This window comes from Lolium perenne, chromosome 4 (genome assembly GCF_019359855.2).
Source record: "Lolium perenne isolate Kyuss_39 chromosome 4, Kyuss_2.0, whole genome shotgun sequence".
NCBI lineage: Eukaryota > Viridiplantae > Streptophyta > Magnoliopsida > Poales > Poaceae > Lolium > Lolium perenne.
In genome coordinates this window covers 312,201,969-312,228,314 of record NC_067247.2, presented here as the reverse complement: position 1 = coordinate 312,228,314, position 26,346 = coordinate 312,201,969, and the positions used below count along the sequence as shown (strand labels likewise).

The 26,346-nt window shown below is 45.3% G+C and overlaps 2 protein-coding genes across 2 annotated transcripts; one reads left to right on the top strand and one right to left on the bottom strand.

Moving 5' to 3' along the window:
* The first annotated feature begins 336 nt into the window (after positions 1-336).
* On the top strand, positions 337-5,582 carry LOC127296133 (josephin-like protein). Its single transcript, XM_051326162.2, has 2 exons — positions 337-676; positions 4,656-5,582. Exons 1-2 carry the CDS (start codon positions 527-529, stop codon positions 5,109-5,111), a joined length of 606 nt encoding a protein of 201 aa, XP_051182122.1. The 5' UTR covers positions 337-526; the 3' UTR covers positions 5,112-5,582.
* A 359-nt stretch (positions 5,583-5,941) lies between these two features.
* On the bottom strand, positions 5,942-25,001 carry LOC127347810 (uncharacterized). Its single transcript, XM_071818221.1, has 3 exons — positions 24,882-25,001; positions 6,663-7,565; positions 5,942-6,565 (listed from the first exon to the last, which is right to left on the bottom strand). Exons 1-3 carry the CDS (start codon positions 24,999-25,001, stop codon positions 6,029-6,031), a joined length of 1,560 nt encoding a protein of 519 aa, XP_071674322.1. The 3' UTR covers positions 5,942-6,028.
* Positions 25,002-26,346: the final 1,345 nt, after the last annotated feature.

Here is a 26,346-nt window from a genome sequence, read left to right as displayed (position 1 = left end):
GTAATGACGTATAATCAGTGTATGATGACCCATCGAACTGCACCGGTAAGTTATGTTACCCGCCATGCAATTTAGTACGAGTACTTTTTTTTTGTTTATTATCCAAGTTCAATACTTTAAATCTCAATTACACCGTGCGATAAACGCGTCTTTCGTGTGTGTTCGTGTACGTTTTCCTTCTTGCTAAAAAAAAAGTAAACTGCACCTAGTGGGTGACGTCATATCACACAAAGTTTGCGCATAATCGTTGCAAAAGAAAAGGGGAAATCCTCTCAAAAAAAGGAGCAAATAAACTCTAGTAGAAAGAAAAAAAAGAAGAGAAAGGAAATAAGGCATCGGTGTCCCGATTAGGCAAATCCCCCTTCAGTTTGGCTTCCAATCCCATCGACCCATCGAGGCGTCGGCGGCGCAAAGTCCCTGTGTTAGAGCGCGGCCGTGAGGGAAGGAAAACAATCCGCTGCCGTCCCGTCTGTAATCTGCGGCGATAAAAGCGCGACCCCCGCCGCCACTTCAGTCGCGGCATCATATGGAGTCTTCGTTAGCCAGATCAGAAGCAAATCCGGACGAGGAAGGACCAGGCTCGGCGGAAAGCAGCGGCGGCGGCGGCAGCAAGGTGTACCACGAAAGGCAGAGGATGCAGTTCTGTCTCCTCCACGCCCTCAACAACCTTATGCAGGTTACCCTCCTCCTCTCTCGCTGGTTGCTACTGCACCATCGCTTCATGCTCTCAATTATGTTTTTTTTTGTTATGATTGCAGTAACTTCAGTTGAGAACTTTGCTTAATCTTAGGTTTCAGTTGAGTCCGTAGAGTAAATCGGGTCTATCTTGCTTTCTTGTTCCCCTTGTTATTCCTGTCAAGTAGCATCGGCACAGCACCCACACATGGGAAGTAGGAAGGACCTAATTAAGCGTTCGAGTTACTCACTCGGTAGGAATTGTTGGATTAGTTGAGAGTTGTGCTCTACTCCGTCCTTACTGAAGATGGTGGGCACATTTTTCATGAGATTAAATCCACCTTGTAGTGAGAAGGTTGAAACCATAATCCTTCTCATCAGAAAGAGACGCAAGCCACTTTGTCAATTCTTGGCCCATCCGGTGGGGACTGCTCGCCATTAGCTCATATCAATGCATTTAAGGGTATCGCCCATCCGTCTTGCACGCTCATGCTCAACCATATGTAATGGAGACATGCTAGGTGTGTGATCATGTGACTTGCTTGATGCTGTTTTCAATTGCCACCTAGGTGAGTTTTGGGAAACTACACGCCATAGTTTCTAAGAAGAAAAATATACCCTCTCCAGACAGAATCCTCTCACCGAACAGAATAATTGCTCCCTGCCTCACTCTCATCTCGTCAACCTCTCCCATCAGCACAAGCTGGTGGACAGTTTACTCTCCTCCTTTGTTGCGGAACACCTCGCGCCGTGCCCCAGTTCGTCGACCATGTTGCTATCAAACCTGGGTCATGCCCCAATCTGCCAGCACGTCGCCACCAAGCTTGCACCACTCTAACCCGGGCTTCTGGTTCCGGACTAGAGAGGCAGAAAAGCCAACCACTCTCGAATCTGGACTGTGATGTAGTTGGCAAGTTTGGATCTAGGTGGGGTGACCTTGTGGAGAGTGACTGGAGGGCGGTAATGTGCCATCGTAATTCGTACATCCACTCTTGACGTTGTAGCGGTAGGGAGTTTGCACCATCAACAATGTATGGAGAGAGCGTGAATTGTCCTCTCTGCTACCTATAGGTGCCTTGGGTGACCACGGATCCTGCCTTGTTGATCTGGATTATATGAAAGTTTGATCTCAGGGGGAAAAGGTGATCTCCAATTTTAGCTACACCACAGCACACAAGTACTTAAGTCTCTAGTAGGGGCGTTTAGGAATCTGTATGGAGCGAGGGGTCCTTTTTTTTCTTTTCTTTAAGAGTGTGTTCAGGATCCCATATCGTGTTTTTTTGCTATTTTTAAGTTTGAGTTTCCGCTCGTGGTTTTTTAAGAATAGATATGCACGTGATTTTCTGTGGAAACAGAAAATAATGACATGTTGTGGAATGACCCAATTTTTTGCGCAAGCGGGTCATTCCCTGTCAATACATGCGAACGAGAGAACACACATGAAAATATAAACAAGACAATGCTAAGTTATTTTAGTATTAAGATAAGGATGATTGAATCTATGCTCTCGTTGCTCGAATAACAATTGGATAACTAAAACTAACAGTTGACATAATTGAGCTTGTTAGCTAAACTAGAAAATAATAATACGTAACCTCTTCAGACCGGCTCCCACCCCTAGCATCGTCATCTTAGTTCAATTCGTTATTCCTAGCTTGGACAACAACATTGACGTAGGCGCTTATATTGTGTAAGGTCTGGCAAGGTTAGCCGCACAGAGAAACATCTACAGATAAATTAGCGTGAGTCATGACAACACATGTCCCCTCGAAATAAAAAGAATGTCAGCATATATAAATCCACATGGAGAACTTATGCCAAATTGTCTGGACCTGAAGACTTGTGTTCACCACAACCTCACTCCTTAGTTGAACAACCATTTTGACTTCACACTGTATGGACCATGGAGCTGCAAGAGACTTCTAGTTCATAGGCTTAGTTGTTAACCTCGTCCCTTATGACTAATGTTCTGGCTAGAAGATGATCTAGCTCTCGGAGCAAGGGACTCGGTTAACAACCACACCTATGAAATAGAAGGCTCTCCCGCAACAATAGCCATGGGTTTGGGGTCCCTACGGCGCCAAGTCAGAGCAGTTGTTTAACTAGGGGAAAGATTGCAATAACCGAAACCTTCCGATCGAGATACTTTAGCAGCAATGTCATGTATGGTTTTGAATATGCTGGCAGTTTTTTATTTTGTACGGGGACAATCAATGTCATGACTCACAGTAATTTATTCATTAATGTTTGTGCGACCAACTTTGCAAGACCTAGCAAAATACACTCCTACATCAATGTTGCTTTCCTAGTTATGAATAATGCATTGACATAGGATGATGATGATAGGACCGAGAGCCAGTCTGGACAGTTTTATGTATTATTATTTTTAACTTTAGCTTATAAATCTCAGTTATACACTTATACCCAAAAAAATAGTTTCAGTAATCCAATTGTTATGTGAGCCACGGGAGTATATTTTCAAAAAATAAATTAATTAAAGTTGTCTCGATTGTCTTGTGTATATCCTCTCGTGATTATCTCGCTTGCATGCTAGCAAATTCTTAGGGGAAATCGGGTCGTTCCCTAGTTATCACTATGCTACATGTCTCTTTCTTCTGTTTTTTAGCATATCACCCCTATTTTTCTCCCTTAAAAAAACTACGAGCAGAAACTCAAACTGAAAATAGAAGCAGAAAAAACCCACGCTACGATATCCTGAATGAACTTTAATAGAAAAGGACTATTCACTCGATACAGATCCTGGGCGCACCTACTAAATAATGTGCTTGTGTGCTGCGATTTTACTGTTTGTCCGCTCCTTGATATTAGGTGTTATTTCATTGCCCTTTTAGATGTTATTTCATTGCCCTGATCACCGTAACCTTACAATCACAAATATAAATGATTGGCACTTTACGTTTTCAATATATGCTACAAGCAGCATGATCTATTCTACATTGCACATTCCTACACACCTGATCACTATGGTGCCGGCCTGCCTCTTCTCAACTCTTCAAAGCCCAAGCCTACCGAGGAATTCAGCGTGGCCTTGGGCAACGATGACGACTAGGTGAACCACAACTATCATTACCACATCATGTTAGGGCGATTGTCCTAATCTTCTACGAGATGGTAACGACAACAACATCGATGGTGCCCTCCCGACAACGAGAAGACCACTTCTCCCGATGATGACGACGATCGTGCCTCCTCTATTGTCATCTACAAGCAGAAGAAAAGGCGCAAGGGGCTGACAACCTACTGCATGATAACGTCGTCATCGGAGTGAGGTCGTCGTCAACGGTCCACATGCACTAGGTTGTTGGCCACTTGCGCCTTGTCTTCTTTTGCTTCTCGGTGACGAGGAGGAGGCACGATCGTCGTCATCATCGGGAGAGTTGATCTCCTTGTTGTTGGAAGGGGTGCCATCGCCGTTTTAGTTTCCGTTGCTGTTGTCCGGAGATACATCGTTCTGGGATGGTGAGATTAGGACGATAGCCCTATTATGGTCGTGGTGACCATAGTTTTGGTTCACCTGGTTGCCATCATCGTCCAAGACAACGAGGAATTTTTCGGTAGGCTTGGTCTTGGAGGAGCTGAGAAGAGGCAGCGTCAGTGTCACATCAATCAGGTGTGTAGTAATGTACAATGGTGTGGGTGTCGAAAAAATTGGCGGAAGTGGCAAACAATTTTGGCGCTTAAAATTTTTCATCGCTGTAGCTACCTCCTCTTAATAGTTAGTATTACTAGGAATGTGAATAAATAATATTGACAAGGTTTTAGTAGATACAGCATATGCTACAATCAGTAAAATATATATCGTCGTGAACTAACAGTTACAAAGGTAAATGATTTTATGTTGTCTACAAGCAGCATGATCTTAGTAGGTACATCATAGTTCATTCCTTTGCTTCCACACCACCTTGTTTAATCTGGCCTTACCATGTTTTAAATGTCTCTCTTGTCTTTCTGTGACTCAGGAAAAGGAATCTTTCACCCGAGCTGACTTGGATGGTATTTCTGAAAATCTTGCTCTTACCGACCCAAACAAGGACAAATGGACTCCCCTATCGTTGATTTGGAAGCCCCACCACAATGCATTAACCGGGAACTACGATGTAAATGTACTTATCGCGGCGTTAGAAGCAAGAAAGAAGAAGGTAGTCTGGCATGATCACCGGAAGGGTGCATCTTCGATAGATCTGGATGCAGAAGCGCTGGCAGGTCTTATGATCAATGTACCTGTCAGGAGGTTTAGGGGGCTCTGGTCAGGCAGGCATTGGGTGGCAATTCGAAGCGTTGATGGTGTCTGGTTTAATTTGGACAGTGATTTATCCTCAGCCAAGCAGTTTCAGGGCAAAGAAGAACTAATTGTGTTTCTGGACAGTGTCCTTAGTCAAGGCGGAGAACTCATGATTGTGCTGCAGGATGAATGATTGCACTGCTCCTAATCTCATGAGGCTACATCAAGTAGCTTCTCCCTCGCAAAGTGCCATGTAGCCCATATTTCTGAATTGACAATTAGATCACATGCGTCTGCAACACAGCAACAGTTGCTTCTCTATCTCGGTGAGAAACACGGGCAGGGCCTGTAGGAGTGCAGGTACATGGAATGTTCAGTTTGCTCTTGGCATGATCCATTGACGTGTATATCTCAAATGTCAACGAGTTGTGTATAGAGGCATAGCACATACTTGGCAATTAGTGTGTTACTTGTGTATGAAAAAACTTTCTCTCTTCGCTGAGGGCATTGTCAATCGTGTATGAGGAACCCCTCCCTTTTTCTTGAGATTGTGTATGCAGACCTTAGGAAATGAGAATCTGCTGCAGCAGTGTATATGCCCAGTGGAACACCATTTTCTGAGCATTGATTCAGAGTATACATTTGAACTATTTGGTGCAATTTATTTTTCCTATGTTTCTCTTGCTGGGCTTAGTAGTATTTGCTAGTCTATAACTTCAATGTGTTGGAGGCTTAGAGAGCCCTTGCACTTACGAAATTGAAGCTTGCCTGCACTTATCGTAGTGTTAGTCTGTTACTACTGACTTGTTGCAAGGGCTCCCTAAGCCTCCAATACATTCAACTTATAGATTAGCAAATACTGACTAGGACCATTAGTGCAGGCTAGCTTCAATTCAAAGAAAAAGTAAAATAAACAAAGAGTAGAGCAAGTACTGGACTATGGAATTCCTTCCAACGACATTGACTAGGATAGAATGTCATACAGATGCATCTCTTTCAACAACATTAGGATAGACTCTGGACTACGGAATTCCTTCCAACGACATTGAGTAGGATAGAATGTCATACAGATGCATCTCTTTCAACATCATTAGGATAAACTCTAGATTATCATGACCTGAAGTGGATCACAGCAGGCAATGCCGCAATCCCCAGTTCCTTGGTCATCTCCACCCTCAGCATATCCTTCTTCTCGCTGGTCCTCGGATATGTAGAAGGGCATACCTTGACTCTGTGATACAAGTACCGGCAGTGCTCACACGCCTTTCTGTCGTGCAGCGATATCTCCCTCATGTTCACGGCGACTTTCATGATGTTCCTCACGTATTGCACCATGTTTTCATTGGGTTGGAAGCCGTGGATGGTAAGCTTGACCAGATTCCTGTGCTTGAGACCAGGTACAGATGGTTGCCACTCCACATTTGCTTTCTCGCAGTATCCAAGTCCCCTTCGAGCGTACTCGTTTGTCATCATTTCGCACGAGTGATCCCAGACCGTGATGCATAACTCCCGTAGGCGGGGCGCGGCTTCAAGAATGAAGTTGGTCCAAGCAATATCACATCCTTCACGGAGATTATCCAGATTCACATACTCTAGTTTTCCAAACACAGGAGCTAGCAGTTTAGGGCATTCTGGTACAACCCAAATCTGGCACAAAAGAAGCAAATTAATTAATAACCGAGTGCCTGCAAACAAATCATCCTCGATTGTGAGCATCACAGAGTAGGATGGAATGAGCGAGTACCTTTTCACTTCTAAAATCCAGGTGCAGCTCGCTTATTGAGGGGACATTAGTAAGGAGCTGACTTAAGTGGATATCCGTAGTTAAACTAATACCCGTTTGTGCAAGACTTAGTGTTGAAAGCAGCGGGACATAGCCAAAAGCCAGTGGGACTGGAAAACACCAACCAGCACAAGTCAGACATTGGAGTTTTGGTAGACGGTAGAGATGGACTGCCTCATAATGGCCACGCTCGACTATGAGCTCAACAAGTTGATCATGTTCTACTAGCAGCACCGAACCGAGACCTGCGTCGCAGCACGAGAGGCGCAGGTGCTCCAGCCGCTTGCAGGTGCTGAGGATGTTGGGGATGTCCAGTTTGCCAAACCTCATGTTGCACAGCCACAGGCGTGTGAGGCCAGCAAATGCAGCTGGACAGTCACCAAGACAGGTATTGAATCGCTTCGCATAGCGCTCGTCAGGTCTGGATCCTATATAGGGGTCCTCTACGAGGGACACAAACTCGGCGTTTTCGACCTCCTGGGTCGCCATGGTGCTGGCCAAAGCTCTGGTGATGGGGAGACACTCATCAGGCCTCAAATAGCATCTGACCCTCAGCTTGTGGATGATGGGTATCTCTGAACTCCTCCTACACAGGATCTTCTCCGTGACACCAGCCAGAGCATTGTTGTACCGAGCAACGTGAGTAATGCTCAAATAGCGTTGGGATGCCTTGCCATGGTGCTGCGTGAGGGAGCCAACATCTATGTCGAACCGCGAGAGCATGGCGGGGAGCTGCAGCATTCTCTTCGAGAGGATGCAGGTTCTCAAGGCATCCATCGTGTCCACCCGCTCTAGGATGTTGAGTAGGATGTGATCAGGCAGCTCACTAAGCCTATCGCGAGCGGCTGCTTCAGTTTCCGGTCTCTAAAGAAACAAAGTTATCATGGACACACACGAGGACAGCGTGGCGGATGGACCTTGCGGCCTTCTTCATGCGAGTAGGTGCTCTCTGCTTTGGGCTAGATGGTGGTTCGATCTCCTCTTCTCCGGTGATGTCGGTGGTGCCGCTGGTTGCGGTGCCTGCGTGTGTTCCTGTGCGTGTACCTGGGTTCTTGTAATCTATATCTGTTGAATATACGCAGTTTGGCTCAAAAAAAAAAAAAAAAAAAAAAAGTACTAGTAGAGTAATAAAGAAATAAAAAGTACTACTTACATTATACCTCGTCCTTAGGTATATCCCATGCAGTGCTCGTCGTGAGACTTTGAGTAGGATGTCATTGGGCAGCTCGGGAAGCCTATTGCGAGCGGCTCCTTTAGCTTTCCGGCGAACTGCTGCATTCTGCATCACATTTATGTAAAGGAAAAGGTATCATGGACACACACGACGATATGCTGAAAAGAGTATAGTAGAGTAAATTTTTTTTAAAAAACTTACATTGGGGTTTTGTTATCACCAGATTTTGGCCAAATCAGGAGATGGGCCGTAATCGAGATGAGCTTGAAGAAGATGCACATGGAGAATATCTGAAGCGGCCTCGCACGAGAGTTTGGGCTAAATTGCCCGTGTATCTGTATATTATTAGATCGTATTTAGAATTGGAAGACAGAGTCTAGCTCGTACACGGTTGGGTTTATGCCCACGTTAGACAGTCTACGGACTATAAATATGTATCTAGGGTTATTGAGAAAGGAGGACAATCACGTTCACAACAAACACAAACCAGGCGCATCGCCACCCCTTATTTCGAGGGTTTCTTCCGGGTAAGCATCATGCTGCCTAGATCGCATCTTGCGATGCGATCTAGGCAGTACACGTTTATTCGATTACCTTGTGTTACTCGTGCTGAAGCATTGTTGATGGCGAGTAGCACTATTTATCGTAGATGTTTTGGGCTTGCATTGATGCTTTTCTTACACATATTTGCTTAGCAATGCCGTCCTTCGATATCTAGCTGTCCTTGCACCTATCCAGGTGTAAGGGCAGCACCTTGCTTGTTCGTTACTTAGTGGATCCGATCTGTTATAGTTGCTCCTTGTTCTTCAAGGATTAGTTTAATATCTGCATGATTAGGCCTTATGCTGGGGTTGGATGATCCGGTAGTGCGTTAGGTGTTGTTTTACCGTTCCTACAAGGGATGCTCCGGGAATTGACTTAATGTTGGTTTTTAGGCCTCTTTTAGGAGTAGTTTCCATCATCTTTCGTATCTGTTAGGCCCAGCTACGCGTAGGATGTTCCGGTTATGCGGTGAAAACCCTAAACTGTCGTAGATTGGTTTAGCTTTGTTTTGATCAAGCAGGATCCCCATGTCATCGTAAATCCAACGTGAACCATGGGGCGATCGGCTCTTTGAGCCGATCCACAGGGCAACCTGAGAGCCGATCGGGCTCGTATTTAATGTTTACGTGTCTACCATGCAGGAGACTAGTCGAAGCAATCTAACACCTTCCTGACCAGGTCTAGGTCAGGTGGCACGCCCTTGCAGCCGCCTGGACGTGTGCTAGGACTTTGCGGGACGACGCGAGGCGCCAGGGCCCACTAAGCGGTCGTGGGAGCCTCCCGGCTCTTCGTGTTGCTTAACCACTGCTCGCCGGTGAGTTTTGGCAGGCAACACATTCTGGCACGCCCGGTGGGACACTTTCTACAACAACCACGTCAACATCGGCAGCCAAGATGTCGGACGAACCGATCAAGTACGAGGATCTACCTGCAGAACATAAGAAGAAATACGATGAGCGGAAGGCCATCTTTGAAGCTGATCTCATCGGCTCTTTTGAGAAGACCCGTTCGCACGGCATCAGGTTTAAAGGATTCACACCCGAAGGCGCGTTCGAGGGTTTAGATCTGTCTCTCCCTTCGGAGGAACGTACCAGAGCCCTGCGCCAAGAAATTAACTATGTTGTGGCTCATTCTCTACATCGGCATTCTGAGAGCCTGGTGAATACGCTTGAGCGAGTTGCGCTTCGTGTGGTGCAAGAAATCATGAAACATCAGTATTCTCCGTCAGGACCCGCTTTAGGGACTCATCAGGGAGAGATATCATTCCACACCGGGCCACCACTGCCATTCGCGATGGCAGCTCCACAGCAACAAGGTTCACCGGCATACGTTGTCTACAAGGTTGGGGGTGATCCTGGCGACTACCAATTCTTGTATGAGCCGCCCAAGGAGATCCCACATGGATACGTGTGCACATACGTGCCGGACTGCAACAACTGGACGCGCGCGATCCAAACTTCGGCAGGAGGAATTGCCGGAGTAGGAGCTATTGTTACGACAGGAGGGGTTGCTGGAGCAGCGGGGAGTTCTGGAGCAGATGCTGAGAAACAGGCATGGCTAACTAAATATGCCACTACAACGAGTCCGGACAGCTCAACCTCTACAGCTCCTACTGTGGATCAGATCAGCGCAATCCTGAGAGATCAGTTCGGTATCCTGCCGAAGAAGAAAACAATCGGCTATTCCAAGCCGTATCCCAATGAGTATGACCTGATCCCGCTGCCTCCTAAATATCGGCTCCCTGACTTCACAAAATTTAGTGGATCAGAAGGATCTAGCTCCATCGAGCACGTGAGCCGATACTTGGCACAGCTGGGCATGGTTTCAGCATCAGAGCAGCTACGTGTGAGGTTCTTTGCCCAATCTCTCACGGGTCCAGCCTTTGGGTGGTACACCTCGCTACCCCCAAATTCAGTTCGGACATGGAAGCAGCTGGAAGAGCAGTTTCACATACAATATCATTCAGAAGCTACCGAAGCGGGCATTGCCGATCTGACGCAGGTTCGGCAAAGGCGAGGAGAGACGGTGTCTGAATACATTCAACGTTTCAGAACTGTCAAGAACCGATGTTATTCGGTTCATTTATCTGAGAAAGAAGCAGTCGAGCTGGCCGTGGCAGGCCTCGCAGCGCCACTCAAGGATCTGACGTTCCAAGTGGAGTACAATTCGTTGACGCACATGGTCCAGAGACTAACGTCGTATGAACAGCGCCACCCAGAGTTGTACCAAGATAAGTTCAAGCGCACGATAGGCCTGGTCGACGCTGAGGAGGATGAAGACCTTGCGGAAGATCAGGAAGTCGCCGTGGCTGAATGGACTCGGACGGCAGTTCCCGTGTCCTGCAAATGGGTGAAACAACCAGGGCCTCCAAAAGGGTTTGACTTTGATTTAAGCAAAACTGAGCAGATTTTTGATTTGCTGCTGAAGGAGAAACAGCTGAAGTTACCCGAAGGCCACAAAATTCCTACGTCACAAGAGATGAACGGTAGGCCATACTGCAAATGGCATCACACGTTCACCCACGCCACCAACGACTGCAAAGTGTTGCGCGCCCAGATTCAAATGGCGATAGAGTCAGGCCGATTAATCTTCGGACAATTTGCCATGAAAGTAGACACACATCCGTTTCCTGGCGTCAACATGGTGGATCTCAGTCACTCCATAAGATGTGAGCCAGGTTTCTCTTTTGATGTCAACATGGCAGGGCTTGGTAACCGCCATGACAAGGATAAAGCAGAAAGCAGTCACTCCCGTGGCAAGAAGAAAGAGGAGGCCGATCCACGCGACCGGCCCCAACATGATAACAGACGGTACCTGACAGAAGAAGAAGTGAGAAGCGTGCGGTATCGACGACCACTCTCCGCGCATCTCCTTAACAAATATGAGCAGCAGTATGACCGACGTCGGCGCTACGACGTGGATGACGAAAGATATCGTCGGTCTGATGCAGATGACAGGAGGTATCGTCGATATGATAGAGACGATGAAGGGTACGAGCGTCACGCTAGAGGAAACACAAGAGAGCAAGAAGACATAGATAGGCATTGGAATTGTCCTTTCTTTAAACACTGCTGGGACTCAGGAATGAGCCGATTGCCTACAATCGAGAACTGCCCAGAATGTAGACCGCAAAGGAAGGGAACAAAGGGAGTTTCAGTGTTCAAACGTCTAGGGCCTCTCCCACCTCAGAACAAACGAGCTGAGTCGTCTCAAGATGAAGACTTCGAGGAGTCAGATGAAGAAGAAGATAGGTACCACCGGCCAAGGTGGTGCCCTGATGGACTCAGCCATTCTCAGAAGCGTAGGGTGCAGCGGCTACGAAACCTGGAGGAAGCCGAAGCACAGTACCTGTACACGTTGAGGAAGGCACGGCCCGATCTGGCCGTGAAAATTCAACAAACGTTGGAGTCAGAGATGCGCCCGCTAAAGAAAGTGTGGCGCCCTAAACAGACAAAAGCCGATGCAGAGGCATCGGCTGATACAAACATGGTGTTCATACTCCCGTCAGAGTTTTGTGCTCCAAACGACGAGGAAGTATCGGTGGCTCAACTCGACTGCGGTCCACGGCCAGTGATCTTTGAGAAGCCACGAGAAAGGAGCTATGTGCATTTGAAAGCTCTATACCTAAAAGGTTATATCGATGGGCAGCTGTCGGCAAGATGTTGGTTGACACGGGAGCGGCGATCCAACATAATGCCGTATTCCATGCTACGACGTTTGGGACACTCCAATGACGATCTGATCAAGACCAACGTCACGTTAAGCGATTTCAACGGCCAAGCATCAGAAGCAAAAGGTGTTCTGAATGTAGATCTGACCGTAGGCCGAAAAACCATACCCACCTCGTTCTTCATCGTCGACAGCAAGAGCAATTACGCTGTCCTGCTTGGAAGGGATTGGATTCACGCTAACTGTTGCATTCCATCAACAATGCACCAATGCATCATACAGTGGGATGGAGATGACGTGGAGGTAGTTCAGGCAGATGACTCAATCGAGATCTCACTAGCGCCATGAATATTTGGGATGCAAACGACCAAGAGCCGCTCTCTGGAATCAGTTTGGACGGCTGTGAGCGCATCGAAGCTTCAAAAAACGGGGTGAGGCTGGTCTTATCCACCGGCCTGACAGAGTAGCAAGATCTAAGGCACTAGGCGTACGTGGCAAGGCCGATCCCTGCGATCAGCCCCAAAAAATAAAAAGCCAGAATCTCCTCTCGAGCATGTCACGTAGCCATAGTGAAGCGCCAAGAAGTTGTAAACCCTCATCAAGCATAGCAATGAAAAAGGAGGCCGATTCTAGCAATCGGCCAAAATTATCCTCAACATACACTTTGCCTGTGTGCAGCATTGATCTAGCAGGCGATGGAAAGCTGGGGTATGGGTTTACATCAGCTGATGAGCTGGAAGAGATTGACATTGGTCCTGGGGATAAGCCACGACCAACATTTATCAGCAAAAAGTTAGATCCACATCTCAGGGGCCTGATGATTGCCTTGTTAAAAGAGTACCCAGATTGTTTTGCATGGGATTATACGGAGATGCCTGGGTTAGACAGGAGCATCATTGAGCATCGGCTCCCCCTGAAGAAAGGATTTCGGCCGTTCCAGCAGCGAGCACGACAGATGAAGGCCGAAATCTTGGTGGAAGTCAAGAAGGAGATCCAGAAGATGTTGGACGCCGGGTTCATCAGGACATGCAGGTACGCTGAATGGATTTCCAATGTCGTACCTGTGGAGAAAAAGGATGGCCGATGGCGCATCGCCATAGATTTTCGGAACCTCAACAGTGCCACTCCAAAGGATGAATATCCAATGCCAGTAGCGGAGACATTGATCAATGCAGCTGCTGGTCATAAAATTTTAAGTTTCATGGATGGCAATGCCAGCTACAACCAAATTTTTATGGATCCAGAAGATATACACAAGACTGCATTCAGAGTGCCAGGCTCGGTGGGCTTGCTTGAATATGTAGTCATGACTTTTGGGCTGAAGAATGCTGGCGCAACGTACCAAAGAGCCATGAATTACATCTTTCATGATTTAATCGGCAAATTGGTGGAAATTTACATCGATGACGTGGTGGTCAAGTCTGTTTCGATGGATGGACACTTGGAGGATTTGCGACACGTCCTGGACCGAACTAGGAAGTTCGGACTAAGAATGAATCCAAAGAAGTGTGCCTTTGGTGTGACGGTCGGTCAGTTCCTGGGTTTCTTGGTTCATGAACGTGGAATTGAGATCGGCCTGAAAAGTCAAGAGGCAGTGCGAACGATGAAGCCACCCACCACGAAGAAGGAGCTCCAATGTCTCATCGGCAAAATTAATTTCGTCAGAAGGTTCATCTCTAACTTGTCAGGACGAATCGAGCCGTTCATGGGATTGGTTAAAATCAAGTCTGATGAGGAGTTTCGCTGGGGGGCAGAGCAACAACAAGCATTTGACGATATTAAGGAATACCTAACGAAGCCACCTGTGTTAGTTCCGCCGCAGCAGGACAGGCCGTTCTACATTTACTTATCGCTGGTGACACCTCCATCGCATCAGTGGTGGTGCAGGTTTATGATGGTCTGGAAAAAGTGGTTTTCTACCTCAGCAGAAGGATGTTGGATGCAGAAACAAGGTACCCTGAAATTGAGAAGTTGTGCCTCTGTCTATTTTTCACCTGCACCAAGATCCAGCACATCTTGCTGTCAGCAGAAATTATCGTCATTTGCAAATCGGATGTCATCAAGCACATGCTGTCGGCTCCTGTACTGAAAGGCCGACTCGGCAAATGGATGTTTGCGTTATCGGAATTTGACATCCGGTATCAACCTGCGAAAGCACTCAAGGGACAAGCGTTGGCCGATCTTATCGCTGAACGAATAAACACGGACGTAGCCGCACTATCTGTGCGTGCATGGGCCATGTTCTTCGATGGATCGGTCTGTGAGGATGGTTGCGGCATCGGCGTGCTACTCGTGTCGCCTCGGGGGGCAACATTTTCCTTCTCCATCAGGATAGCTACCCCTTGCACCAACAATGTTGCTGAGTATGAAGCGATGTGTAAGGGAATGGAGTTGCTATTGGACGCTGTGGCGGAAGCAGTTGAGATCTTTGGAGACTCCAAGTTGGTGATTTCTCAACTCACGGAAGAGTACAAGTGTGAGAGCGAGTCGCTCTTTCGATTATGGATGCAATGCCGTGAACTGATGACACGGTTCAGATATATAAACTTCCATTGGATCCCAAGGTCGCAAAATACCGAGGCGAACGATCTCGCACAAATGGCGTCAGGATACAAGGACGTAGCCGATGGAGCCGATTTTCAGGTGCAGTTCATGGAACCAGATGATTGGAGAGCCGATATCTTCAATTATTTGAAAGATTCGGCTCGGGGGGGCACCTAAACGGATAAGATATAGGGCCATGAAGTACGTACTGATTGGCGATGACATGTTCTACAGGACATTGGAAGGATTACTTCTCAAATGTTCGGGACCAGCCGAGTCCAATCGGCTCTTGCATGAGGTGCATGAAGGTGCCTGTGGAACTCACCAATCGGCTCATAAGATGAAGTGGCTGATCAGGCGATCGGGATTTTATTGGCCTGATGGCGTGTAACTCACACGTTCGTTGGGAACCCCAAGAGGAAGGTATGATGCGCACAGCAGCAAGTTTTCCCTCAGAAAGAAACCAAGGTTTATCGAACCAGGAGGAGCCAAGAAGCACGTTGAAGGTTGATGGCGGCGGGATGTAGTTCGGCGCAACACCAGGGATTCCGGCGCCAACGTGGAACCTGCACAACACAACCAAAGTACTTTGCCCCAACGAAACAATGAGGTTGTCAATCTCACCGGCTTGCTGTAACAAAGGATTAATCGTATTGTGTGGAAGATGATTGTTTGCAGAAAATAGTAGAACAGTATTGCAGTAGATTGTATTTCAGTATAGAGAATTGGACCGGGGTCCACAGTTCACTAGAGGTGTCTCTCCCATAAGATAAACAGCATGTTGGGTGAACAAATTACAGTTGGGCAATTGACAAATAAAGAGGGCATGACCATGCACATACATATTATGATGAATATAGTGAGATTTAATTGGGCATTACGACAAAGTACATAGACCGCCATCCAGCATGCATCTATGCCTAAAAAGTCCACCTTCAGGTTATCATCCGAACCCCCTCCAGTATTAAGTTGCTAACAACAGACAATTGCATTAAGTATTGCGCGTAATGTAATCAGTAACTACATCCTTGAACATAGCACCAATGTTTTATCCCTAGTGGCAACAGCACATCCACAACCTTAGAACTTTCATCGTCATCCCCCGAGATATCAATGGAGGCATGAACCCACTATCGAGCATAAATACTCCCTCTTGGAGTTACAAGCATCTACTTGGCCAGAGCATCTACTAGTAACGGAGAGCATGCACGATCATAAACAACACATAGACATAACTTTGATAATCAACATAACAAGTATTCTCTATTCATCGGATCCCAACAAACGCAACATATAGAATTACAGATAGATGATCTTGATCATGTTAGGCAGCTCACAAGATCCGACAATGAAGCACAATGGGGAGAAGACAACCATCTAGCTACTGCTATGGACCCATAGTCCAGGGGTAGACTACTCACACATCACTCCGGAGGCGACCATGGCGGCGTAGAGTCCTCCGGGAGATGAATCCCCTCTCCGGCAGGGTGCCGGAGGCGATCTCCTGGATCCCCCGAGATGGGATCGGCGGCGGCGGCGTCTCTGGAAGGTTTTCCGTATCGTGGCTCTCGGTGCGGGGGTTTCGCGACGGAGGCTTTAAGTAGGCGGAAGGGCAGGTCGGGAGAGGCGGCACGAGGGGCCCACACCACGTGGCCGCGCGGCCAAGGGGGCCGCGCCGCCTAGGGTGTGGCCACCTCGTGGCCCCACTTCGTCTCCTCTTCGGTCTTCTGGAAGCTTCGTGGCAAAATAGGACCACAGGCGTTGATTTCGTCCAATTCCGAGAATATTTCGTTACTAGGATTTCTGAAACCAAAAACAGCAGACAAAGAATCGGCACTTCGGCATCTTGTTAATAGGTTAGTTCCAGAAAATGCACGAATATGACATAAAGTGTGCATAAAACATGTAGATAACATCAATAATGTGGCATGGAACATAAGAAATTATCGATACGTCGGAGACGTATCAGCATCCCCAAGCTTAGTTCTGCTCGTCCCGAGCAGGAAAAACGATAACACAGATAATTTCTGGAGTGACATGCCATCATAACCTTGATCATACTATTTGTAAAACATATGTAGTGAATGCAGCGATCAAAACAATGTATATTACATGAGTAAACAAGTGAATCATAAAGCAAAGACTTTTCATGAATAGCACTTCAAGACAAGCATCAATAAGTCTTGCATAAGAGTTAACTCATAAAGCAATAATTCAAAGTAAAAGCATTGAAGCAACACAAAGGAAGATTAAGTTTCAGCGGTTGCTTTCAACTTGTAACATGTATATCTCATGGATATTGTCAACATAGAGTAATATAATAAGTGCAATATGCAAGTATGTAGGAATCAATGCACAGTTCACACAAGTGTTTGCTTCTTGAGGTGGAGAGAAATAGGTGAACTGACTCAACATTGAAAGTAAAAGAAATGTCCTCCATAGAGGAAAAGCATCGATTGCTATATTTGTGCTAGAGCTTTGATTTTGAAAACATGAAACAATTTTGTCAACGGTAGTAATAAAGCATATGTATCATGTAAATTATATCTTACAAGTTGCAAGCCTCATGCATAGTATACTAATAGTGCCCGCACCTTGTCCTAATTAGCTTGGACTACCGGATCATCACAATGCACATGTTTTAACCAAGTGTCACAAAGGGGTACCTCTATGCCGCCTGTACAAAGGTCTAAGGAGAAAGCTCGCATTGGATTTCTCGCTATTGATTATTCTCAACTTAGACATCCATATCGGGACAACATAGACAACAGATAATGGACTCCTCTTTTATGCATAAGCATGTAACAACAATTAATAATTTTCTCATATGAGATTGAGGATATATGTCCAAAACTGAAACTTCCACCATGGATCATGGCTTTAGTTAGCGGCCCAATGTTCTTCTCTAACAATATGCATGCTTAACCATAAGGTGGTAGATCGCTCTTACTTCAGATAAGACGAACATGCATAGCAACTCACATGAAATTCAACAAAGAGTAGTTGATGGCGTCCCCAGTGAACATGGTTATCGCACAACAAGCAACTTAGTAAGAGATAAAGTGCATAATTACATATTTAATACCACAATAGTTTTTAAGCTATTTGTCCCATGAGCTATATATTGCAAAGGTGAATGATGGAATTTTAAAGGTAGCACTCAAGCAATTTACTTTGGAATGGCGGAAAATACCATGTAGTAGGTAGGTATGGTGGACACAAATGGCATAGTGGTTGGCTCAAGTATTTTGGATGCATGAGAAGTATTCCCTCTCGATACAAGGTTTAGGCTAGCAAGGCTTATTTGAAACAAACACAAGGATGAACCGGTGCAGCAAAACTCACATAAAAGACATATTGAAAACATTATAAGACTCTACACCGTCTTCCTTGTTGTTCAAACTCAATACTAGAAATTATCTAGACCTTAGAGAAACCAAATATGCAAACCAAATTTTAGCATGCTCTATGTATTTCTTCATTAATGGGTGCAAAGTATATGATGCAAGAGCTTAAACATGAGCACAACAATTGCCAAGTATCACATTACCCAAGACATTATAGCAATTTACTACATGTATCATTTTCCAATTCCAACCATATAACAATTTAACGAAGAAGAAACTTCGCCATGAATACTATGAGTAGAAACTAAGGACATACTTGTCCATATGCTACAGCGGAGCGTGTCTCTCTCCCATAAAGTGAATGCTAGGATCCATTTTATTCAAACAAAACAAAAACAAAAACAAACCGACGCTCCAAGCAAAGCACATAAGATGTGATGGAATAAAAATATAGTTTCAGGGGAGGAACCTGATAATGTTGTCGATGAAGAAGGGGATGCCTTGGGCATCCCCAAGCTTAGACGCTTGAGTCTTCTTAAATATGCAGGGGTGAACCACCGGGGCATCCCCAAGCTTAGAGCTTTCACTCTCCTTGATCATGTTGCATCATACTCCTCTCTTGATCCTTGAAAACTTCCTCCACACCAAACTTAGAACAACTCATTAGAGGGTTAGTGACAATAAAAATTAACATGTTCAGAGGTGACACAATCATTCTTAACACTTCTGGACATTGCATAAAGCTACTGGACATTCATGGATCAAAGAAATTCATCCAACATAGCAAAAGAGGCAATGCGAAATAAAAGGCAGAATCTGTCAAAACAGAACAGTTCGTATTGACGAATTTTATCGAGGCACCAGACTTGCTCAAATGAAAATGCTCAAATCGAATGAAAGTTGCGTACATATCTGAGGATCACTCACGTAAATTGGCATAATTTTCTGAGTTACCTACAGAGAAAACAGCCCAGATTCGTGACAGCAAAGAAATCTGTTTCTGCGCAGTAATCCAAATCTAGTATGAACTTTTCTATCAACGACTTTACTTGGCACAACAAAACACTAAACTAAGATAAGGAGAGGTTGCTACGGTAGTAAACAACTTCCAAGACACAAAATAAAAACAAAGTACTGTAGGTAAAAACCATGGGTTGTCTCCCATAAGCGCTTTTCTTTAACGCCTTTCAGCTAGGCGCAGAAAGTGTGTATCAAGTATTATCAAGAGACGAAGCATCAACATCATAATTTGTTCTAATAATAGAATCAAAAGGTAACTTCATTCTCTTTCTAGGGAAGTGTTCCATACCTTTCTTGAGAGGAAATTGATATTTTATATTACCTTCCTTCATATCAATGATAGCACCAACAGTTCGAAGAAAAGGTCTTCCCAATATAATGGGACAAGATGCATTGCATTCAATATCCAAGACAACAAAATCAACGGGGACAAGGTTATTGTTAACGGTAATGCGAACATTATCAACTTTCCCCAAAGGTTTCTTTGTAGAATGATCAGCAAGATTAACATCCAAATAACAATTTTTCAGCGGTGGCAAGTCAAGCATATTATAAATTTTCTTAGGCATAACAGAAATACTTGCACCAAGATCACATAAAGCATTACAATCAAAATCTTTAACCTTCATCTTAATGATGGGCTCCCAACCATCCTCTAGCTTTTTAGGAATAGAGGCTTCGCGCTCTAGTTTCTCTTCTCTAGCTTTTATGAGAGCATTTGTAATATGTTGCGTGAAAGCCAAATTTATAGCACTAGCATTAGGACTTTTAGCAAGTTTTTGCAAGAACTTTATAACTTCAGAGATGTGGCAATCATCAAAATTCAAACCATTATAATCTAAAGCAATGGGATCATCATCCCCAATGTTGGAAAAAATTTCAGCAGCTTTATCACAGGCAGTTTCAGCAGTTTTAGCAGTTTCAGGTAGTTTCTCGCGCTTTGCATTAGAAGTGGAAACATTGCTAACACCAATTCTTTTATTATTAATAGTAGGAGGTGCAGCAACATGTGTAGCATTAGCATTACTAGTCGTGGTAATAGTCCAAACTTTAGCTACATTCTTCTCTTTAGCTAGTTTTTCATTTTCTTCTCTATCCCACCTAGCACGCAGTTCAGCCATCAATCTTATATTCTCATTAATTCTAACTTGGATGGCATTTGCTGTAGTAACAATTTTATTATGATGATTTTCATTAGGCATAACTTTCGATTTCAAAAGATCAACATCAGCAGCAAGACTATCGACTTTAGAAGCAAGTATATCGATTTTCCCAAGCTTTTCTTCAACAGATTTGTTAAAAGCAGTTTGTGTACTAATAAATTCTTTAAGCATGGCTTCAAGTCCAGGGGGTGTGTTCCTATTATTGTTGTAAGAATTCCCATAAGAATTACCATAGCCGTTGCCATTATTATAAGGATATGGCCTATAGTTGTTACTAGAATTGTTCCGGTAAGCATTGTTGTTGAAATTATTATTTTTAATGAAGTTCACATCAACATGTTCTTCTTGTGCAACCAATGAAGCTAACGGAACATTATTAGGATCAATATTAGTCCTATCATTCACAAGCATAGACATAATAGCATCAATCTTATCACTCAAGGAAGAGGTTTCTTCGACAGAATTTACCTTCTTACCTTGTGGAGCTCTTTCCGTGTGCCATTCGGAGTAGTTGATCATCATATTATCAAGAAGCTTTGTTGCTTCACCAAGAGTGATGGACATAAAGGTACCTCCAGCAGTTGAATCCAATAAATTCCGCGAAGAAAAATTTAGTCCTGCATAGAAGGTTTGGATGATCATCCAAGTAGTCAGTCCATGGGTTGGGCAATTTTTAACCAAAGATTTCATTCTTTCCCAAGCTTGAGCAACATGTTCAGTATCTAATTGTTTAAAATTCATTATGCTACTCCTCAAAGATATAATTTTAGCAGGGGGATAATATCTACCAATAAAAGCATCCTTGCATTTAGTCCATGAATCAATACTATTCTTAGGCAGAGATAGCAACCAATCTTTAGCTCTTCCTCTTAATGAGAAAGGGAACAATTTTAATTTTATAATGTCACCATCTACATCTTTACACTTTTGCATTTCACATAATTCAACAAAATTATTAAGATGGGCAGCAGCATCATCAGAACTAACACCAGAAAATTGCTCTCGCATAACAAGATTCAGTAAAGCAGGTTTAATTTCAAAGAATTCTGCTGTAGTAGCAGGTGGAGCAATAGGTGTGCATAAGAAATCATTATTATTTGTGGTTGTGAAGTCACACAACTTAGTATTTTCAGGGGTGGCCATTTTAGCAGTAGTAAATAAAGCAAACTAGATAAAGTAAATGCAAGTAACTAATTTTTTTGTGTTTTTGATATAGCAAACAAGATAGCAAATAAAGTAAAACTAGCAACTAATTTTTTTGTATTTTGATTTAGTGCAGCAAACAAAGTAGTAAATAAAACTAAGCAAGACAAAAACAAAGTAAAGAGATTGGGAAGTGGAGACCCCCCTTGCAGCGTGTCTTGATCTCCCCGGCAACGGCGCCAGAAAAAGAGCTTGATGGCGTGTAACTCACACGTTCGTTGGGAACCCCAAGAGGAAGGTATGATGCGCACAGCAGCAAGTTTTCCCTCAGAAAGAAACCAAGGTTTATCGAACCAGGAGGAGCCAAGAAGCACGTTGAAGGTTGATGGCGGCGGGATGTAGTGCGGCGCAACACCAGGGATTCCGGCGCCAACGTGGAACCTGCACAACACAACCAAAGTACTTTGCCCCAACGAAACAGTGAGGTTGTCAATCTCACCGGCTTGCTGTAACAAAGGATTAACCGTATTGTGTGGAAGATGATTGTTTGCAGAAAATAGTAGAACAGTATTGCAAGAGATTGTATTTCAAGATAGAGAATTGGACCGGGGTCCACAATTCACTAGAGGTGTCTCTCCCATAAGATAAATAGCATGTTGGGTGAACAAATTACAGTTGGGCAATTGACAAATAAAGAGGGCATGACCATGCACATACATGATATGATGAGTATAGTGAGATTTAATTGGGCATTACGACAAAGTACATAGACCGCCATCCAGCATGCATCTATGCCTAAATAGTCCACCTTCGTGTTATCATCCGAACCCCCTCCGGTATTAAGTTGCTAACAACGAGACAATTGCATTAAGTATTGCGCGTAATGTAATCAGTAACTACATCCTTGAACATAGCACCAATGTTTTATCCCTAGTCGCAACAGACATCCACAACCTTAGAACTTTTTACCATCCTTGTCCCGGATATCAATGGAGGCATGAACCCACTATCGAGCATAAATACTCCCTCTTGGAGTTACAAGCATCTACTTGGCCAGAGCATCTACTAGTAACGGAGAGCATGCAAGATCATAAACAACACATAGACATAACATTGATAATCAACATAACAAGTATTCTCTATTCATCGGATCCCAACAAACGCAACATATAGAATTACAGATAGATGATCTTGATCATGTTAGGCAGCTCACAAGATCCGACAATGAAGCACAATGGGGAGAAGACAACCATCTAGCTACTGCTATGGACCCATAGTCCAGGGGTAGACTACTCACACATCACTCCGGAGGCGACCATGGCGGCGTAGAGTCCTCCGGGAGATGAATCCCCTCTCCCGGCAGGTGCCGGAGGCGATCTCTGGATCCCCCGAGATGGGATCGGCGGCGGCGGCGTCTCTGGAAGGTTTTCCGTATCGTGGCTCTCGGTGCATGGGGGTTTCGCGACGGAGGCTTTAAGTAGGCGGAAGGGCAGGTCGGGGAGGCGGCACGAGGGCCCACACCACGGGGGCCGCGCGACCAAGGGGGGCCGCGCCGCCTAGGGTGTGGCCACCTCGTGGCCCCACTTCGTCTCCTCTTCGGTCTTCCGGAAGCTTCGTGGCAAAATAGGACCCCGGGCGTTGATTTCGTCCAATTCCGAGAATATTTCGTTACTAGGATTTCTAAAACCAAAACAAAGCAGAAACAAAGAACTGGCACTTCGGCATCTTGTTAATAGGTTAGTTCCAGAAAATGCACGAATATGACATAAAGTGTGCATAAAACATGTAGATAACATCAATAATGTGGCATGGAACATAAGAAATTATCGATACGTCGGAGACGTATCATGGCCTACCATGCTTGAAGATTGTTTCCAGTATTATAAAGGGTGTCAAGCATGTCAGAAGTTTGGGAGCATTCAGATGGTACCCGCATCAGCAATGAATCCTATTGTCAAACCTTGGCCATTCCGAGGTTGGGGCATGGATATGATCGGCAAAATTCATCCCACGCATCGAGCAAAGGCCATGAATGGGTTCTGGCCATTACAGATTACTTCACTAAATGGGTGGAGGCCATCCCTATGAAGTCAGTAGCATCGAAAGATGTTATCAGTTTCGTGTTGGAACATGTCATTCATAGATTCGGGATTCCCCAGACTATCACGACCGATGGAGGTTCGGTCTTCGTGTCGAAGGAGATGAAGAAGTTCTGCGATGACATGGGGATCAAGTTGATCCGATCGTCTCCATATTATGCTCAAGCAAACGGGCAGGCTGAAGCGTCCAACAAGAGCTCGATCAAGCTGATTAAGAGGAAAATCGACGAGCACCCTAGACGATGGCATGAGGTGTTGTCGGAGGCTTTGTGGGCTTACCGCATGTCGTGTCATGGAGCAATAAAAACCTCGCCATACCAGCTGGTCTATGGACAAGAAGCTGTGTTACCTTGGGAAATCAAGGCTGGGTCGAGACGGATTACATTTCAGAATGATTTAACTGCTGAAGAATATGCAGCCCTAATGAGCGACAGCATTGAGGATGCAACGGAACTCAGACTATGGTCACTTGAGAAGATCAAGGAGAATAAGGCTAAGGTGGCTCGCGCATATAATAAGAAGGTGAAGCCAAAGGAGTTCCAGGTTGGTGATCTGGTATGGGAAGCTGTATTGCCGTTGGGGACTAAGGACAAAGTGTATGGTAAATGGTCTCCAAATTGGCACGGTCCTTACAAAGTCATCCAGGTTTTGAAGGGCAATGCCTACATGCTTGAACAGTTGGATGGTGTGAAGTTCCCAGTGGCTGTCAATGGCCAGCATCTCAAGAAGTATTTCCCAAGTATGTGGGATGATGGACAGTAAAATATGGAGGCCGATGCACGAAATCGGCCAGTAAAAAAAAATTTCTCTTCCCAAATATGGGGATGATGAACAGTGGAATATGGGGGCCGATGTATGAAATCGGCCGGTAAAAAGAAGTATATGTACGACGCAACAGGATGCTAAGTACAGCCGATGCACAGACATCGACTTAAGAGCAGAACAGCCGATGCACAGCCATCGACTTTAGAAGTCATTGAGTTTGGCCTTATTGGCGTTTGATGGTGAAAAACCGATACTTTGCTATCGGTTCTTGGTGCGTTGACTTATTTTGACAATCGGAAGATTTGAAATTGGACAGTTGAAAAATTCATCTTGGAAGAACATTTTCATTGATTCAAAGAGGGATTTTACAAGGAAGAGTCGATTACTCTCAAAAGGATGAGCTACTGCCTAATGCACTACTACTAGTCCCTAATCTACGGGCCGTCGCTGCCCTCGTCGTCGCCGTCTGCGCCGCTATCAGTCTTTGCCCCGGCGGCGACCTCCTCGTCACTGCTGCCATAGCCCTCGGCAGGGGCCTCTTCCTCCTCGTCATTGTCGTCGTCGTCGTCCTCGGCATCCGACCCGGCGCGGAAGCGTTTCGCCGGCGGCTCGTCGGAGGGGCTGTCATCCTCTTCTTCCTCCTCCTCGTCGGAAGAGGAGAAGCCGTCCCAGGAGAAGAGGTCATCGTCGCTCTCCTCCTCCAATCCCCCAACCGCAAGGAGATGAAGGTTGTCCTCCCCGTCGGTCAGGGAGGCGTCGTCTTCCGACTCGTCGGTGAAGGCCCAATCTCTCTCGTCCCACCATTCTGGGGCGAGGGCTTCGTACGCTGCCATCAGGTCGAAGTCCGGCTCCGGCTCGCTGGAGGAGGAGGATTGGAAGGATAGGCCAGAGGAGGAGGAGGAATCCATGGCGGCCGAGATGGGTTTTTTGCCGATGGCTAGTACGGAGCAGGGGATTGAAGAGATGAACTGCTCGATGCGGTAAATAAAGGGGATATAGTGGAGATTTAATGCTTGAACAGTTTTCGAGGATGCGGTGCCAAAACTGTCAATCATGCAGAAGTTGAGAAGACCGGGTATCATGATGGAAAGATACTGAAGCGGTTCTGCTCTGCCACAACATGACCCTACGAAGGAGGAACAGAGTGGTTTTGAAATTATCATTACCAAAACCAGGGGGGCATGTGTTATCACCAGATTTTGGCCAAATCAGGAGATGGGCCGTAATCGAGATGGGCTTGAAGAAGATGCACATGGAGAATATCTGAAGCGGCCTCGCACGAGAGTTTGGGCTAAATTGCCCGTGTATCTATATATTATTAGATCGTATTTAGAATTGGAAGACAGAGTCTAGCTCGTACACGGTTGGGTTTATGCCCACGTTAGACAGTCTACGGACTATAAATATGTATCTAGGGTTATTGAGAAAGGAGGACAATCACGTTCACAACAAACACAAACCAGGCGCATCGCCACCCCTTATTTCGAGGGTTTCTTCCGGGTAAGCATCATGCTGCCTAGATCGCATCTTGCGATCTAGGCAGTACACGTTTATTCGATTACCTTGTGTTACTCGTGCTGAAGCATTGTTGATGGCGAGTAGCACTATTTATCGTAGATGTTTTGGGCTTGCATTGATGCTTTTCTTACACATATTTGCTTAGCAATGCCGTCCTTCGATATCTAGCTGTCCTTGCACCTATCCAGGTGTAAGGGCAGCACCTTGTTTGTTCGTTACTTAGTGGATCCGATCTGTTATAGTTGCTCCTTGTTCTTCAAGGATTAGTTTAATATCTGCATGATTAGGCCTTATGCTGGGGTTGGATGATCCGGTAGTGCGTTAGGTGTTGTTTTACCGTTCCTACAAGGGATGTTCCGGGAATTGACTTAATGTTGGTTTTTAGGCCTCTTTTAGGAGTAGTTTCCATCATCTTTCGTATCTGTTAGGCCCAGCTACGCGTAGGATGTTCCGGTTATGCGGTGAAAACCCTAAACTGTCGTAGATTGGTTTAGCTTTGTTTTGATCAAGCAGGATCCCCATGTCATCGTAAATCCAACGTGAACCATGGGGCGATCGGCTCTTTGAGCCGATCCACAGGGCAACCTGAGAGCCGATCGGGCTCGTATTTAATGTTTACGTGTCTACCATGCAGGAGACTAGTCGAAGCAATCTAACACC